This window comes from Sorex fumeus, unplaced genomic scaffold (assembly GCF_029834395.1).
Source record: "Sorex fumeus unplaced genomic scaffold, SorFum_2.1 ptg000098l, whole genome shotgun sequence".
Lineage (NCBI taxonomy): Eukaryota > Metazoa > Chordata > Mammalia > Eulipotyphla > Soricidae > Sorex > Sorex fumeus.
The window spans coordinates 26,099,885-26,116,607 of NW_026606155.1; the positions used below are offsets into that span (position 1 = coordinate 26,099,885).

Here is a 16,723-nt window from a genome sequence, read left to right on the forward strand (position 1 = left end):
CGTTTTTGTTTGGGAGTTTTGTTTGTTTGGGTTGGGTTTGGATAGGAGAGTTTCTCTCAGGGAATTTCCCTGCCTTTCTGCTTGCAGAGCTTGTAGTCAGTTTTCAGACTCTCTCTTGGCTCTACTTGCCAGGGCTTATTTGCTGAATATATACAGAGTGCAAAAATCACATCAAAGCAAGAGACAGAACATGTCCAGCACCCATAGGTTCTCTCGTGCTCTGGTCAGCGCAACTTCAAGAGTTCCTACTCTCTCCCTGGCTGAACACTTTCTTTTATCAACATTTGTGCCTATTTGGAAAATGCTGAATTGTGCCTACAGTGACACCCTCAGGAGCCCGTCCCGTGGTCTCACTCCCCACCTGCTTCGCTCATGACTTGACCTGGCTCCTCCCTGGAGGCACCTGAGGTTGGTTCCCACACTAGAGTATCTGCCAGGTCTAACCTTTTATGAATTAAGAAGGGATTTCCCCCCAAAGTTCCCATACCTGACAAAGTTTTTATCTTAACCTCAATCAACTCTGAGGTTTCCCAGACCCAGGTCATGTTCCCTGTTGCCCACTGCTCAAGGGGGCATCTAAATCCCTGTGCCCCTCCCCTGGCTCACAAGCCCCTGAAAGGACTCAAGCCAAGCTGTTTGGTTTATTTGGTTTGGTTTTGGGGTCACATCTAGTGGGGCTCAGGGCTTACTTCTAGCTCTGTGCACAGGGATTACTTCTGGCAGTGATCTATATATGGTGAGCTATATATGGGGAACTATATATGGTTCCAAGGATCAAACGGTGGGCAGTGTGTAAGGCAAGCACCTCATCCTCTGTACTCTCTCTGACCCCAAGCTTTTTTTTTTTTTGGCCACATTAGGTGGTGCTGGAAGACTCTTCCCAGATTTGCATTCAAAGTCATTTGCAATGCTGCTTGGGGGACCATGTGGTCCTGGGGATGAACCCAGGCCTCTCTCATGCAGAGCATGTGTTCAGCACCATTGCATTTCTCTCGGATTCTTTTAAAAAGTGACTTGAGAGTATTTCATCTGATGGGATTTTGTTTGGTGGCCATACTTGTGGTGCTGGGAGTGGGGGGTGGGACTGCCAACGTACTACTCTTACAGCGCCCCTCCTCCCCTGCCCCATGGCCCATCAGCCCTTGAACTACCTTCCTGACTCTCAGACCAAGTCCTAACTCAAGGTCTTGGGCCTGGAGGGACCTTGTGGGTGGAGACAGAACTGGCACATGGACAGGAACCGGTGCGTAGATGCAGGGTGTACACCTCACAATCTTAGGGCCTCCGCCTTCCCCTTCCAGATGGAACTGAGAAGTTATGATAGAAACCTGTGGCATGGGGGTTACTGATCAGGGACTAGACTTGGGAATTGTGGACAGCTATCGGAAAGGGTACACACAGGCATCAAGGAAAGTAAGACTTCTCCAGGGAAGGTGGTGCCAAAGGTATTGATGTCAGGCATGCGCAGAAGCTGCACTCACCTTCCCGAAGCGGCAGTGCTTTTGCCTAGAAGAGGTGGCAGTCGGGGGCCTAGGGGATAGTGGGCGGGGGTGGGGGTGGGTGGGAATCCTGGTAGCACACAGGTGGCACCAACAAGAGCTCTGTGACAGCAGCACCTGCTGCAGCTGGGTTTGGGGTAGCGTAGTCAGAAGCTCAATCTCGGGGCCAGGCCAGGTTTTCTAGCCCTGCCAGTATTTATTTTTTGCATCAATTAATTCCTGTTCCGCTTAATCGGGTCAGTACCGGCTTTGGCTGCTTGTAATACAGGACTAATGGTGAACTCAGGAGCCCTAGGAGGAGAAAAGGTAGGGATCATGCTGAAGGAAGTTCTGTTCAAAAGGGCTCAGGGACCCCGGATGATTCTCAGGAGAGTTTGTTTCTTTTTCTTTTTTTTTTTTGTGAGTCAGTTTCTTCAACAGTAGACTAGGGCACAAGTGTCTTGAGTGGCAAAGGAAAGCCCCCGATCTTTGCCCATTTCCCCCCTGCATACAGGGCATCTGAATAGACCTTAGCTAATATCAGTAAAGGCAAGATGAAAAAACCACCGGAGACAGCCTGAGATGAAGCAACCTCTAGGTACTTAAGTGGCTTTTTGCCTCCCTCTGTTAAAGTAGGCCATGTCTGCCTCAGATGAAGCCATTTCTGTGGCTTCTCTGCTGCAGCTGGTGGGAGGGCTGGATGCCTGGTATTTGGTTCTGCAGAAGATACAACAACTGGCTGCCAACCCACAGTGGCCCGACATCAAGTATGGTGTGAACTGCCCATCAGTTGGGACACAGGATCCTAGGAGTCCATCATCTTGTTCTGAGGGCAGAAGCATGTGCTTTGCATGAGAGAAGCCCTTACATCTCAGACCCCCTGAGTACTGGATCAGGTATTGTCCTCCACAACCCTCCAAACCCCCTCCCCCCCCCAAAAAAAATCCTTTTTATCTTAACCTCAGTCACGTTGATGAGAAAAGAAGTTCAAAAAGGTTGTCTGCTTTTTGAAGGCCACTCACCCTACTAGTCATTTCCCATGACATGCCAGGTCCTCGGATGTGTGTGGCATACGGGAGCACGCACGGTGAGACAGCAGATTCGCTGAGTCCGGCATCCCTGTCAGCTTTCTGCAGCACAGTCAGGCGAGGTGCAACCTGGGAACCTGCCAGCCTTCCTGCCTTTCCTGTGCTTGTCATTTTTCCCAACTGCCAGCTCGCCTTTGACTTCTTCACTAGCAATTTACTCAGCCCCTTCTGACTTCTCTGAGTACTACACAGGGCAAAGGCAGGAAGAGAACAAAGGTTCAGCTCACATTCCTGTACGGCCTCACTCCCCTTGGTCAGCCCAAGGAAAGGAAACAGGATGCTTTGGTGAAAAGTGCTAATAGAGGTCTGAGCACAGAGAAGGTATTGGGCAGGGCTTGCCCTGTTCCCGCGCTTGTCCCCTGAGATTAGCAAGTGAGCAGAGGGTACTGGAGGGTTCAGTAAGGAAAGTCAAGGGGCGAAGGAAAACCAGGCACCCTTGCCAGGCTAGGTAGGGTCTTCTGGGCAGAAGTATAATATGAGGCCAGACAGTACTAGCGAGTAAGGCATTCGCTTTGTGTGCAGCTGAGCTGGGTTTGATCCTCAGTACCACATATGGTGCTCCCAAGCCCTGCCAGGGGTGATCCCTGAACTCAGAGCCAAGATGAAAGCCCAGAGCACCACTAGGTATGGCACAGAAACCTAAAATAAATGTTCAGGTCTAGAGCGATAGAATAGTGGGGAGGGCATTTGCCTCGCATGCGACCAACCCGGGTTCAATCCCTGGCATCCCATTTGGCCCCCGAAGCACTGCCAGGAGTGATTCCTGAGTGCAGAGCCAGGAGTAACCTTGAGTATCACCGAGTGTGATTACCCCCAAAAAAGGCCAAAGAAATGAAATAAATGTTCAAATGGGAATGAGGGGTGTCATGGGCTCCGGGAAAGAAGTTTGGTGTACGAAAGTCATCAAGCTCCATCCTGGGTTGCCTGAGGGATCACTGGAGTGTGAGGGTCTGGAAACTGCAGACTTGGACATGGGGTCACCATGAGTGAGGGGTACCATGGAGCAGCCATGACTGTACCCCAGTTGGAGTTGAGGTGGGATTAATAATACACGTGCTAGGCCCAATGAGGATTGTGAATGTGGAAGAACAGAAGCCAGGTGGGGACCTTACAAGCACCTGTGTCCCTCAGCTCAGAAGCCGGGCACGCACCCCTCCTTCAGCAGACCATCTTCGCTGGTCAGTGTTCCTTGCGTCACTGTCTGCTGCCCCCTTGGGTCCTCCCACTCAGGAAACTTTCCCCACTGCCTACTCTGCTTCACTCTGCTCAGCCTTCACATCCAGAACCAGCCTCACCTTCCTCTGGAAGGTCTCCCCGAACCCCCAGCTTGGCTCTTGTCCCCTTGGGTTTTGTTCTCCTAGCACCCTGACCATCCTGGTCTCCCAGCACTTTACCTCACACCTGACCATGGTCACCTTGTTTGACTTCCTCATGGAATCACAAAATCTTTAAGGCCCAGAACTGACCAGCTGCCTCCCTTTGTGGATAGTCAGTACCTAGGAGGTGTGAATGAAGAGGTGAGTGGAGGAGAGGTGGGAGGACTCTATTCATCTATTCATCTGTTCACCTCCAGATCTGCCTCAGGGTAATAAAGGGTCTGTGCTCTCAGGAACTGAGAACCCTTTTTTTTTTTTTTTTTTGCTTTTTGGGCCACACCCAGTGATGCTCAGGGGTTACTTCTGGTTTTGCACTCAGGAACTACTCTGGTGCTCGGGGGACCATATGGCATGCCAGAAATCAGGGTTGACCAAGTGCAAGGCAAATGACCAACCCGCTGTACTATCTCTCCAGCTCCAGCCTGAGAACACTTGTAGTGTGAGAGGGCAGCACTCCAGACACAGGCAAACTGCAGTCCGTCCACCTCCTCCAGTGGCCCAGTGGCCCTCCCCTTTCCACTGGGCACCCTCTGCCCATGGCTCTTCAATCTACAAGGCTCCCAGTGTGCTTGAGCAGTCAGAGCAGGGCACACAGCTACCACTGCAGAAGAATTCAGAAGAGGCGGAAACGGCCTCCAGATTTTCCTGTGACAACTACTACTGTTTTGTGGTCCTGCGTCAGGAACCCGAAATCCATTAAATTCCCACCTGTACCCTCAGCTCCGAATCTGCTGACTCTCAACAGAACCTCAGCCCAGTGTAGACAAAGGCAGGGTTGAGGCTTTGAAATCAGGGCAGCGGTGAGTGGGAGGGGATAGGTGAGCACAGATCAGGAGGAAAGAAGTGCCCCCTTCAGGAAAGGCCAAATCATTCCACAATATATATTTATTGAGACTCCGGCTCCTGGAACCTGTATTTTAGCATGCAAGTGGGACAAAGCAGACATATAATTCAAAATAGATTAAAAGGCAACCAGTGCTACAGAAATAGGAGTGGGGAAGGACCACTGGTGGTTGGAGGAGGGATCGCAAATTCTAACCACAGTGGTAAGTGCGGGCCTAATTGAAGGAGTCACGGGATCAAGAGCTGAAGATGAGGGAGGTGGGTGGAGGGCATTCTAGACACAGTGACTACAGAGGGCTGCTGATTTGTCTGCATAGAAAAACTACACTGCAGGGGACCAGAGAGAGAGCAAGCACAGAGGGCAGGGCAACTGTCTTACACGTGATCAAGTGGGCAAAATCCCTGATACTGTACACAGTCCCCAAGCACCACCAGTAGAGATCCCGGAGTACAGAGCCAGGAGTAAGCCCTGAGCACAGTCAGGTGTGGTCCCCCCAAACCAAAACTACAATGCAGAGGGCAGCTCCAGCTGGTATGAATGAGAGACAAACCGGGTGCAGCTCAGTGGGAGAATGCTTGCCTCTCATGTGTGGGGCCCTGGGTTTTATTCTGGGCACCAAGGGCGAAAAAGAAACAAAAATGAGAATTGACTATTTGGGCTACACCTACATAGAAATACACATTTTGATTTCAGGACAGCAAGACGTAAAGAGCAGTCAGGGTGCTGACCTAACAAAGCAACCAGGTCCAGCGAGCAAGATGCAGGAGGAATGAATCTGGAGACGGCAGGACACATGCATGCCCATCCTTTTATCCACCATCATTTCAGGAAACATCACACTCCACAGGCACAACCTCTGTAACTAAGCTGGGGCACATGCACCACATACAGAAAACCAGCACAAAGTGGACCAGTAACAAATACCGAGACCTAAACACATACACAGGGGCCAAAGTAACAGATTGGTGGATAGGGCACTTGCCTTGTACGTAGCTGACCTGGGTTGGATCCCCAGCACGTCATATGGTCCCCCAAACCCTGGAGTGATTCCTGAGCACAGAGCCAGAGTAAGCCTTGAGCACAACCAGGTGTAGCCCAATCTCTCCCTTGCTCCCCCCCCCCAAAATCTCTAATGATAGACATGTCAATACATAAATGATACATAGCTGAAAATGGTGCTTATCTATATCTAAGTTAAAAAGCCAGGCTCCTGTGCTACAGTATAGAGGGAGAAAACACACCAAATTCACAAACTGCACTTCTATTACTTCTAGGCTTAGTTCTTTGTAGATGCTGCATTTCGTATAACAACTCTGCCTGTGGGAATAATAATGCTGTGACAAGTCTGTCACCTCTGTCTCTTTGTGGGGGGAGGGGTAAAGAGCTACCCTTGTATACAGTGTTTGCCAATACCAATGGCAAAGCAAAGAAACTCACTGATTTTTTTTTTTTTGAGGAGATGGTACATCATGTTCTTAATATCCCCTCCTCCTCTCCTTCCGCCTTGCCCTGAATCTCTTCCCACCACCCACCAAGACTTCCAGACTTTTCTGTGGTTGAAATGCGGGTCAAGCCTGGTGATCAAACAAACTGCTGAGAGAACGTAACGAGCCATCACATAAGGTACGCACTAATAAAAATTTAATATCATAAAACAAGTCAGAAAACAGCCAACAAATTAACCATTCACAATTAAAGTGTAAAGACAAAATTATAAGGCAGTCATCCATGGAATGATTTCATGTTTACAAAGGAGTCGAGAAAAGAACACTTAAAATTACTCTTCAGGCTACTGAACCAGGGGGACTTTAGTGTTTTCTCAGGAGATTTCCAAGGAGCTAGAAGACGCTATTGGGGAAAAAAGAGCTAAGCCAACCTCCCTGTGTTAGGCTGAGTATCTAGAGAATTCCTTAGGCTTGTTTAGTCCTTTCCTACAAGTCACAAGTCTCCCTCTAGTCTGCTGAAGTGTATCTAGATGTTGGGTACAAAGGGGCCACCCCCCTAGTTCTAAGTCCACAGCACCTCTTGCCGTGCTCTTCAGATGATGGGGGAGGGCATTCTGCACTGAGCAGAGGAAGACCACCCTGGAATCAGCTGCAGAAGGTTCTCGCCCAGCACTGCCACCGTTCTAGACGACTGCGGTCATCATCCAGGGGCCGTCACAGCAGGACAGCCTCTGCTGCTGTCGCCAATTCCATGGTCAGTAAGAACAAAGCTACCAGGCACCTGAGGGGCTCCACACACGCCAGTGCTGGTGTGCCCCCCCCCAGCTGCCATCCTTGAAAAAGGGGAAATTCAGGAGTGACACTTAGAAGCAGGCCAGGAAAACAAACAAACAAATCCAAGAATCCTATTTTCTTTTTCCTAGAAAGAACTTCCCAGTCTAAATGGCCATTTGTCTCTCCCCTAATTGTTCCAAAGGACAGGCACAGGGCTGAGTACTCAGCTGTTGTGAATAGGGACCGGAAAGGCTGGCTGAGGGGATGAGAGAGCAGAGAGTGTCTGTGGGGTAGGGGGGGAAGGATGAGAGGGGGGAGTTGCCGGTGCGCTACAACCTAGGACAGAGCCTTTGCCGAAGAAAGGAGACCCGGCAACTCCGTGCACAGGAAGCCCTGGAGAAGTGGCAACTGGAGAGCGAGTCACTGGGGAACGAATGAGCGGGGTAGATCTGTGGTGACTTTTCAACTTCATTTACCATTTAAGAGAACACTCAGGATCTGAAACAAAACAAAACAAAACAAAAAACCAAAAACAACAACAACAAAAGACTATTCCTACCAAGGAAAGGAAGTCGAATTCCAATTAGCTTTGGTTATGAGGAAGGACCATGCTTTTCATCATCAACTGCATCTCTTTGGTAGCCAATCCTTCTGCCTGCAAGCATGGCAGCAACTTAAAGATTGCTACTGTTTTCAATGGGTGAGCAGTAAGGCACCCACCTCAAGGGAGGCAGTTTCAAACAGGAGGAAAATGCCGTGGAAACATGCTAATCAGTGACCATCAGGGTGGCCGCTCCTGGGACACTGTCCACCTTGACCATGTTCTGCCCCTTCACGAAGGAGACCCCGGCTCTGCTGCCTGAGGATACGTCTGAGCCCTATTCGATTAGTATGGCTATTCCGGCCTGCTGACCAGGAGAGGAGCGAGTATTCCCGAGGCAGCAGCTTTAACATCTGGGAAAGCCTATGGCTTTGGAAGTGGAGAGGCCTTGGAGAAGTTTTGCTTATTAATATGAGGTCCAGGGGGGGAGGCAAATTTGGGAGTTAGATAGTTCAATCCTTGCCAGAGTGCAAAGCCCTACCCAGAAAGCTACTCTAGCCAAACTTTTTATTCCTGATGGCAAGGCACTGCTAAAGAGGCATTGGCCAGCAGAACAAATTTCTGATCACTGCATACAGCGGTGTGTGAGAGGAAGTGCAACTATCCAAACCAAATCAACCAGACATCAAAACGCACCATTTATTTAACAAAGTGAATTTCCAAGGAAAATCAAGGCAACTGTGTCATTTTAAAGGACCAGATGAAACACTGTGACTCCCGTGAGTCTGAGTTGTTATCAGGGAAATCACCTAAGACTCCCTGCAATGCCTTCCGTTGCTTTAATATTGTCTGCCATGGCTGCCAGCCACTATACAAAATCAGTATTCTATTTATGCTACTTTGGTCTCCAGCCAGCAGAGGGCTTGCAAGTTCTGCTTTCACAGCTGCTGACCCAGTGACAAACCTAGAAAGGAAATAAATCACATGCATGCTGGCTTATATGTCATATAAAATGTTTTACAAACTCTTAAATCTGCTGCCCTGAAGAAAATAGTCTTGGTTCCTTCTTTAGGTAATATGTTTTGAAATGATACAGAAAATCAAAATAAATTAATAACACAATATTATACACTTATTTGATAATACAAGGCTTACAGGGATTTTGGCAAATACGGGAAAATTCTCCTAGTTTGTTAAACACTTTTACTGTTTCAGCTGTTTAAATTACCAGAATATTAGTGAATGTAGCATCTCATATATGAGGAAGTTTATTTTAAAGGCTTAACAAAGCTGCATTTGACACAAAGGTAACTTCATTGAAGGGAATAAAGAACTGACAATATTATCTTCATCATCACAGTTCAAGAAGTGGTTGTCCTCATGAGAACCAAACTCATATGAATAGTTAATACTGCCACCAGCAGTAGGCAGCGCACTATAGGGAGAAAGGGCTGGAGGGGAAGGTTAGGAGAAAAGCATGAACAACATGAAGAGACAGGTGACATGATTTCAACTACTTTTAAATCAATAAGCAAATGCTTCCCATTTGTGACACATCTTGATTTTCTTTTCTTTCTTTCTTTCTTTTTTTTTTTTGGTTTTTGGGCTACACCCAGTGGTGCTCAGGGCTTACTCCTGCCTCTGCGCTCAGGAATCACTCCCAGTGGGCGCAACAGACCACATGGGATACTTAGGATTGAACCCAGATTGGTCACGTCCAAGGCAAATTCCCTACCCATTGTACCATTGCTCCTGCACCCATATCTTGATTTTCTGATGCTCACCTAGCTCCCTCCAGGGGCACCATGTATTTCTGTCAGAGGAATTGCTGGCCTGCTAAAATACTTTAAAAAAGAAAAAAAAAAAGGAAAAACAGAAATTGGTAATCTTACTTTTAAAAAGGTTTACTCTAAAGTTTTGGATAAACTATCCAAATTCATTTAAAATTTAACACCCCTTAATTTCCAAAGACACTTAGGGGTCTGTGCATTCTTGAAGGAAAGCCGAGGTCTGCACAGACTAGAACTTGGCTCCTCTCTGTAAGAATGTCTTCCAGACACAGGTGTTCTGCAAAGGAGAACTAGAAATGCTACCAACTCGCATTTCAAGTCACCTGGGAAGAAGCTAGTCCCCCTCTGCTGCAGAGAGGGACGGAGGAGAGGAGACATTCCCTTAACAGTACAGATCTCTTGAGTGTACTCAGCTTTCAGTGGGTCTTGCCATCACTTGCCCGACCCGGCCCCAAATTTCCTACAATCATCTTTAGCATCTAAGACACTGGGCATTAATTATGACCTCCTATCAAGGCATGTGGTACAGATGCTAAAGCACCAGTCTTACACGGTGAGATCCATGTTAAAATTCAGCAGATAGAGTGGCAGAGCCTTGAAGCTAAAAACAAAACAAAAACAAAAACAACAAAAAAAGGGAGAGAGATTTAGCTTAATTACAGAACACTGTACTTTCATAATTACAATTTCATTGAGTATGAAGTTCTCCACTTTTTCTTAAAACTAAATGCCATCTTCCCTGAGAATAGGGTTGAGAGAAACATCCAAACTCAAGATGCCATGGGCCTGTTACAAGACAACACAATGGAATGTCTCTATCCGTCACAATGTGTTGCTTCTACTCTAAGAGCTTTTCCATTCCTCCAGGCTTTCTCTCACCTCCCTCTGGACTCTAGGAACACAGGTGGAGATGGGCAAGGCGAGACAGAGACGGAGGAGGTGAGCAGCTGTTGGGTGCTGGCTGTTCTCACTGTCTGGCAAGCGGCCACTGTCTGAGGCTGGCCCCCTGGGCCGTTAGTGCTGGTGTCCTACCGACAGGATGAGCGGGATGAGGCAGCCCACAACCAGGGCTGCCACCTCCAGGCGGCTGAGGCCTTTCCCTCCAGCAGGGTCGGGCTTGTGACTGTGCCCCATTCCGCCCACCTCAGGGAGGACATGAACTGTGGCAACATAGAGAAAGGTCCCGGCAGAGAAAAGCATGGCCACCCCGGTGGCGTTGACCTCAGAAAGGGCTTCTTTGCTGCTCTGTGAATTGAGAGAAAGAGAAGGTAAGTATTATTCTAAATCAATAGCTTTATAAAGGCAGATATTAAAACCTAGACATTCCTCCAGAGTCTACTAAAATTTAATAAACACCCCCCATGCATCAGGCCTGAGACTGGTACTTGAAATGTGATCATAATTAAGATGAAGTGCCAGCCCTCACAGAGCTTAGCAATAGCTTATAAGCCAATCCTTACACAGCTTCAAGAGAAACTAAACTTAAAAAGAAAAGAGAACTTGAATTAAGATAATTATCTATTTAAGGGGGCTAGAGAGATAGCACAGCAGGTAGGGTGTTTGCCTCGCACGCGGCCAACCCGAGTTCAATTCCCAGCATCCCATATGGTCCCCTGAGCACCGCCAGGAGTAACTCCTGAGTGCAGAGCCAGGAGAAACCCCTATGCATTGCTGGGTGTGACCCCAAAAAGCAAAAAAAAAAATAATTAACTATTTAAGAAAAGAACATGTCATCAACGAAACTGTCATAAAATCTTCAGAATTATCAATACTGTCCTGTTACAAATTCTAAAAAGTTCTACAAACGTTACTTTTAAGTGAAGAAACAAATAGGCAAACAATAGTAAACACAAAGCACTATTATAAACCAGGATACCTCAATTAAAACACTGAACACAGAATAGACTGTAAGAGTTCTCCAGATCATAGATAAGCGAAGGCTAAGTCACTTACTTTACTTAATCCCAAGTATGTCACCATGGACATGACTGGTGCCGCCAGCGCAAAGACCAGTAAGTGCTTTCTGATTCGGTTCCGCTCTAGGCCAGCATGCATTAAGAAGGAAACCAGCCCAAACGCAGCTGGAGCCTGGACAAGAAAAATTGCCCCTGTAATTTCTACCTTATGAAGTACATGTCATTTCATGAATTCTCCTGTCCCCACCCCCCACCAAAAGAAAGAAAAAACAAACCACAAAACCAAACAAGCACAGTACCAAAGAGGTATCATGCATGTGTGCGTGCTTGCGTGCGTATGTGCGTGTGTGCGTGTGTGTGTGTATGTGTGTATTGGACATATAGTCTAGCAGGTAGGATGCTTCCTTGCATGTGGCCAACCTGGGTTTGATTCCTGACCAGAGCCAGGAGTAAGCCCTGAGTACTGCCAGGTGTTGGCCAACTGCCTCCCCCAACCCCCCAAGTTAAGAATACCAAAGTAACACTGTAGCATTGTCCTCCTGTTGTTCATTGATTTGCTTGAGTGGGCCCAGTAACCACTCCATTGTGAGACATGTTACTGTGTTTGGCATATCAAATACCTCATGGGTAGCTAGCCAGGTATGAACAAGTTACTATAAGTATATATAGTATACTTATTCTTGTAAGGATTGGCTTATAAGTTATTGCTAAACTCTGTGAGGGCTGGACCGATAGCACAGCTGTAGGGCGTTTGCCTTGCACGCAGCCAACATGGCCAACCCGAGTTCGATTCCTCTGCCCTTCTCGGAGAGCCTGGCAAGCTACCGAGAGTATCTCGCCCGCAAGGCAGAGCCTGGCAAGCTCCCCGTGATGTATCCGATATGCCAAACACAGTAACAACAAAGTCTCCAATGAAGACGTTATTGGGCCCGCTTAAACAAATTGATGAACAACGGGAGGACAGTGACAGTGACTATAAGTATAGAAATCTGTAGAGACTGTATGAGTCTGTACAGATGACCATTTAAAAAAGAAAAAACAACTCATGGAGCTGGACAGATAGTATAGGAAGTAATGTTCTTGCTTTGAATGCAGCTGCTTAGGCAACAGCCCTGGTGTGATCCCTGGCACTGCATATGGTCCACCTGAACACTGCCGTATGTAGCCCCAAATCCCCACTCCAAAACAAAACGAAATAAAACAAAACAAAAAGACCCTCACAAGTTTACAAAATGCTGCAAAACACCATCATCACATTGATTCAAATCTCCCAGAGTTACAGTCAGGGTGATATCACAATGGGTAGGGCACTTGCTGGGTTCAATCTCTAGCATTCCATACGGTCCCCTGAGCACTGTCAGTAGTGATCCCTGAGCTCAGAACCAGGAGCAAGTCCTGAGCACAATAAGGTGTGGCTCCATAATCCTGAACAACAACAACAAAAGTCTTCCCATATCAAGGGCAGGAGAGACAGGGACTAAAGTATAAGGCCCACCCCGGCTTGACTCTAGGCACCACATGGTGTGGCTTGGATAACTCCCAGCACCGCAGGCCAAAGCAGAACTGCAGTCTGCAGCCCTCACATTAAACTGCAGGCTGGTTCGCCAAGACTCACGGGAGGGGGACTGCATACAACGAGAACCACCTGGGACACTCCCCCCATCCATGAAAGAAGTTTTCCTATTTCAGAAAAAAAAAATTTAATTATGAACATACTCAATATCAATTCTTACACCAACATTTTTTTCTTACCTTATGTAGCATGATTGCCACGAACACTATTAACTGGACGCTAGTCTGTGAAGTAGAAGCTGCAGCTCCCAAAGCAACACCGTCAGCTAAATTTGGAAAAAGTGAAACATAAAAGACTATAAATGACAACAACTATCCTAAGTGTCAGAGTTGAATCTGGGCTTTCAGAGTCAGGGAGAGCAAGACTTAACACATGGAGTACTACTAACAATTCTCAACCTTAGCCTTCTCTATCTAAAACAGGCACAATCAAGTTTGTATTTGTAGAGTTTTCATCAAGGTTAAGTGAGAGATGATCGATTAAAAGGTTTATTTAGATCCTGATCTCTGGGCTGGAGTATCCACTATGTGAGCTAGAGTGTTGTCAGTGCGAAAAAAGCCTAATGCTCCAAATTTCACTGCTTAATTAAATTCCAATAAAGAACTTCAAAGAAGGCAACGTACATATTTTAGATTAAAAAAAAACTGCAAAAAAAATTAAAAGGGAAGATGTGACAACAGATACCACAGGTATTCAAAGAATCATCAGTGATTACTTTGAAAAATATTTATGCCATGAAATGAGAAAATCTAGAAGAAATGGATAAATTTGTTGACTCCTCTAACCTTCCAAGATTGAACCAACAAGATATGGAGCACCAGAATAGACCAATTACTATTGAAGAAATTGAAATGGTAATCAAGTCTCCAAAAAAAAATAACCCAAATCCCAGTCCCAAATTTTGATTTAACAAGCGAGTAAATCTTCTTCCAAATCTTTAAAGAAGAGTACTTATTGCCAATCCTTTTCAAGCTCTTTTAGAAAGTAAAAGAAACAGAAACCCTCCCAAACATCTTCTGTGAAGAAAAATTACCTTGATACCAAAAGCAGATAGAGACAGCACTAAAAAGGAAAAATTACAGACTGGCATCTCGGATGAAAAAAGACACAAAGACTCTCAACAAAATACTAGCAAAATCAAATCCAACAACATCAAAGAGTTCGTACACCATGACCAAGTGGGAATCATCCCAGAGATGCAAGAATGATTCAACATGCACAAGCCAATTAATGTAATAAGCCATATCAGTACAAGAAAAATTAAAAACCATATGATCATATTGATAGTAAAAAGTAAAGTAAGTAAAGGCCCTCCCGTTGATCATCGATTTGCTCAAGGGGGCCCAGTAACGTCTCCATTGGAGACTTTGTTGTTACTGTGTTTGGCATATCGAATACGTCACGGGGAGCTTGCCAGGCTCTGCCGTGCGGGCGAGATACTCTCGGTAGCTTGCCAGGCTCTCCGAGAGGGGCAGAGGAATAGAACTCGGGTCGGCCATGTTGGCTGCGTGCAAGGCAAACGCTCTACCGCTGTGCTATCGCATATTGATAGAAACAGAGAAAAACATTGCCAAGATCCTGCACACTTTCATGAGTAAAAAAGAAAACTCTCAAATTCACAAATGAATCTCGGAAGAGAGCAACATGCTACACAGATATCTCCCTACCTTGCTCCAGGCTGATTTCATCTGGGCACCATGGATGGGCCAGGTGTATCCCCCCACCTGTACCAAAAGAAACCTGGCACCCACAAACCTCCAGAACCCAATCATTGCCATGCTCACAGGCTTGCTGTGAGCTCCCCCCCCTCCCCCCGCCCCGTGCATGAGATTGAATCTGCTTAAAAACCCAGGTCTGTAGGACTTGTGACTGAAATCTCCAGGCTTCCAGAGTTGGAAATGGGACCCCTCCTCCCATTTCTCTGTGCTTCCAGTTTCCTGGCAGCCACACCCATGAACTGCCTCTGGGCGTCATTAAGCACATTAAGGGTCAGTATTCAGAGACTTAAAATGAAGTAGACAGCAACATGCTATAGATGCCTCTGTACTCCCCAAATCACATCCAGTTTAAAAATTTAATTCCAGAGGGTATGGTGCCGCCAGCAGGTCAATCTGTACCTGTGAGGCGAGTGCATCAGCAGCCTGATGGTGCCTTCAGACTTCCAGATACCCCAAAATTGCTGCTGTGCCTTTGGCCAGACCCCAAAAACTTGGAGCAAAGTTTACCAAGAAAGTAAACAGCCAAAAGTTAGGTATGTGGGAAACACACCCACAAACCACCTCTGGCTCAGCTATATACTTGGAGGCATGGCCTCTCTTGGTTCCCGATTGAACTGCTTAATGGCCATGATACCAGAGACTCAGACACAAATCTCGAAACCCAGTGGCTTTTGGCAGAAATGTGTCCGGTCCCTGCAGTAGGTTACTGGTTCTGGGCCAACCCAGGTGGGAATAGGTTTTGTGCCTTGGCCTGTTCCCCCCGGCGGCCTGTGGCCGCCATCCTCCAGAGGCCACTGTACAGTCAGGTTTGGGCCCGCAGTGAAGAGACATTTTGAGCCTCACGGGATGGGGGGGAGGGGGGCTGTCCTCCTCACCCCAACGAGACCCCAAGTCATCGTCCACGAACGGCCTCTCTGGCTCCTGATCAAGATGCTCAATGGCCATGATCCCAGAGACTCAGAAACAAATCTCGAAACCCAGTGGCTTTTGGCAGAAATGCGTCTGGACCACGCAGTAGGTTACTGTTGCCGGGCCACCCCAGGGGGGAAAGGGTGCTGTCCTTCTCCCTGCATCCCCCTGGCGGCTCGGTGGCCATCATCCTCCAGAGGCCATTGGACAGTCAGGCTTGGGCCCACAGTGACGAAACTTGTTGGGCCTCATGGGATGGGGGTGGAGCCGGGCCTGTCCTCCCCATCCCAACGAGACCCCAAGTCATCGCCCACAAATGGCCTCTCTGGCTCCTGATCAAGCTGCTCAATGGCCATGATCCTAGAGACTCAAGAGCAAATCTCGAAACCCAGTAGCTTTTGGCAGAAATCCCTCCAGATTTAAGTGTTTAAATTTTGGAATTTCAAAATCACATTGCCCTACTGCAGCCACACGATATCATATGTTATTCATAATCAGCAATAGAACACAAATTGTCTACTGTTGCCTTTTCAGCAGATCTGAGTGTTGGGGTAAAATCTCAAATAATAATGGTGGGTCTGGTGTCGAAATATTGAATGTGACCAAAGTAGAGAGAGAGTAATGTGGAAATCATCTGCCCCACAGGTAGGAAGAGGGTGTGGGATGGGGGTATACTGGGGTTTTTGGTGGTGGAGAATAGGTACTGGTGAAGATACAGGTGTTTCTTTGTATGACCGAGACTTAGACCCGAAAGCTTTGTAACTGCTGTCATGGTGATTCAATAAATAAAATTATAAAAAATGAAAAAAAAATCTAGAAAAAAAAACCAAAAAACAAAACAAAAAAAAAATCTAATTCCAGTTGTAGCACCCTAAGTAAAATTTTAGAATTCCAGGAGTGTCTGACCACATGATATCTCATACACTATGTATGTTACTGATATACCAAGAGTAGCACACCATTATTTGACAACCAATCTTGATCAAAAATATATATATAAAAGCACACAAGGTTCAAACTCTAACAATATGTTAGTTAGTGATCTTTAATACGAGGGGAATGGATCCAAAACAATATACAACAATTTTCACACTTTTCTCTAAGGAAACTTTTGAATTATTTTTTAGTCAATTATTCATAACAAACAATACAATAAATTATTTTATCTTTTATTATTATTAAAATATCTTCCTTGGGTGGTGGTGGGTGGGAAAATCTGAAATAATGGTGGTGGGAAGGTATAGTGGTGATGGGATTGGTGTTGAAATATT

The 16,723-nt window shown here is 46.6% G+C and overlaps 1 protein-coding gene across 1 annotated transcript in view; it reads right to left on the reverse strand.

Annotated features, from left to right (window-relative positions):
- Positions 1–6,410: 6,410 nt before the first annotated feature.
- The window catches only part of SLC39A9 (solute carrier family 39 member 9), a 55,874-nt gene continuing 45,561 nt past the window's right edge, over positions 6,411–16,723 (reverse strand). Inside the window, exons 5-7 of the mRNA XM_056133678.1 lie at positions 13,005–13,090; positions 11,290–11,424; positions 6,411–10,581 (exon numbers count right to left, since the gene is read on the reverse strand). Coding sequence (XP_055989653.1) covers positions 10,351–10,581; positions 11,290–11,424; positions 13,005–13,090 — 452 coding nt within the window. The 3' untranslated portion in view covers positions 6,411–10,350. The remainder of the gene's footprint in view (positions 10,582–11,289; positions 11,425–13,004; positions 13,091–16,723) is intronic.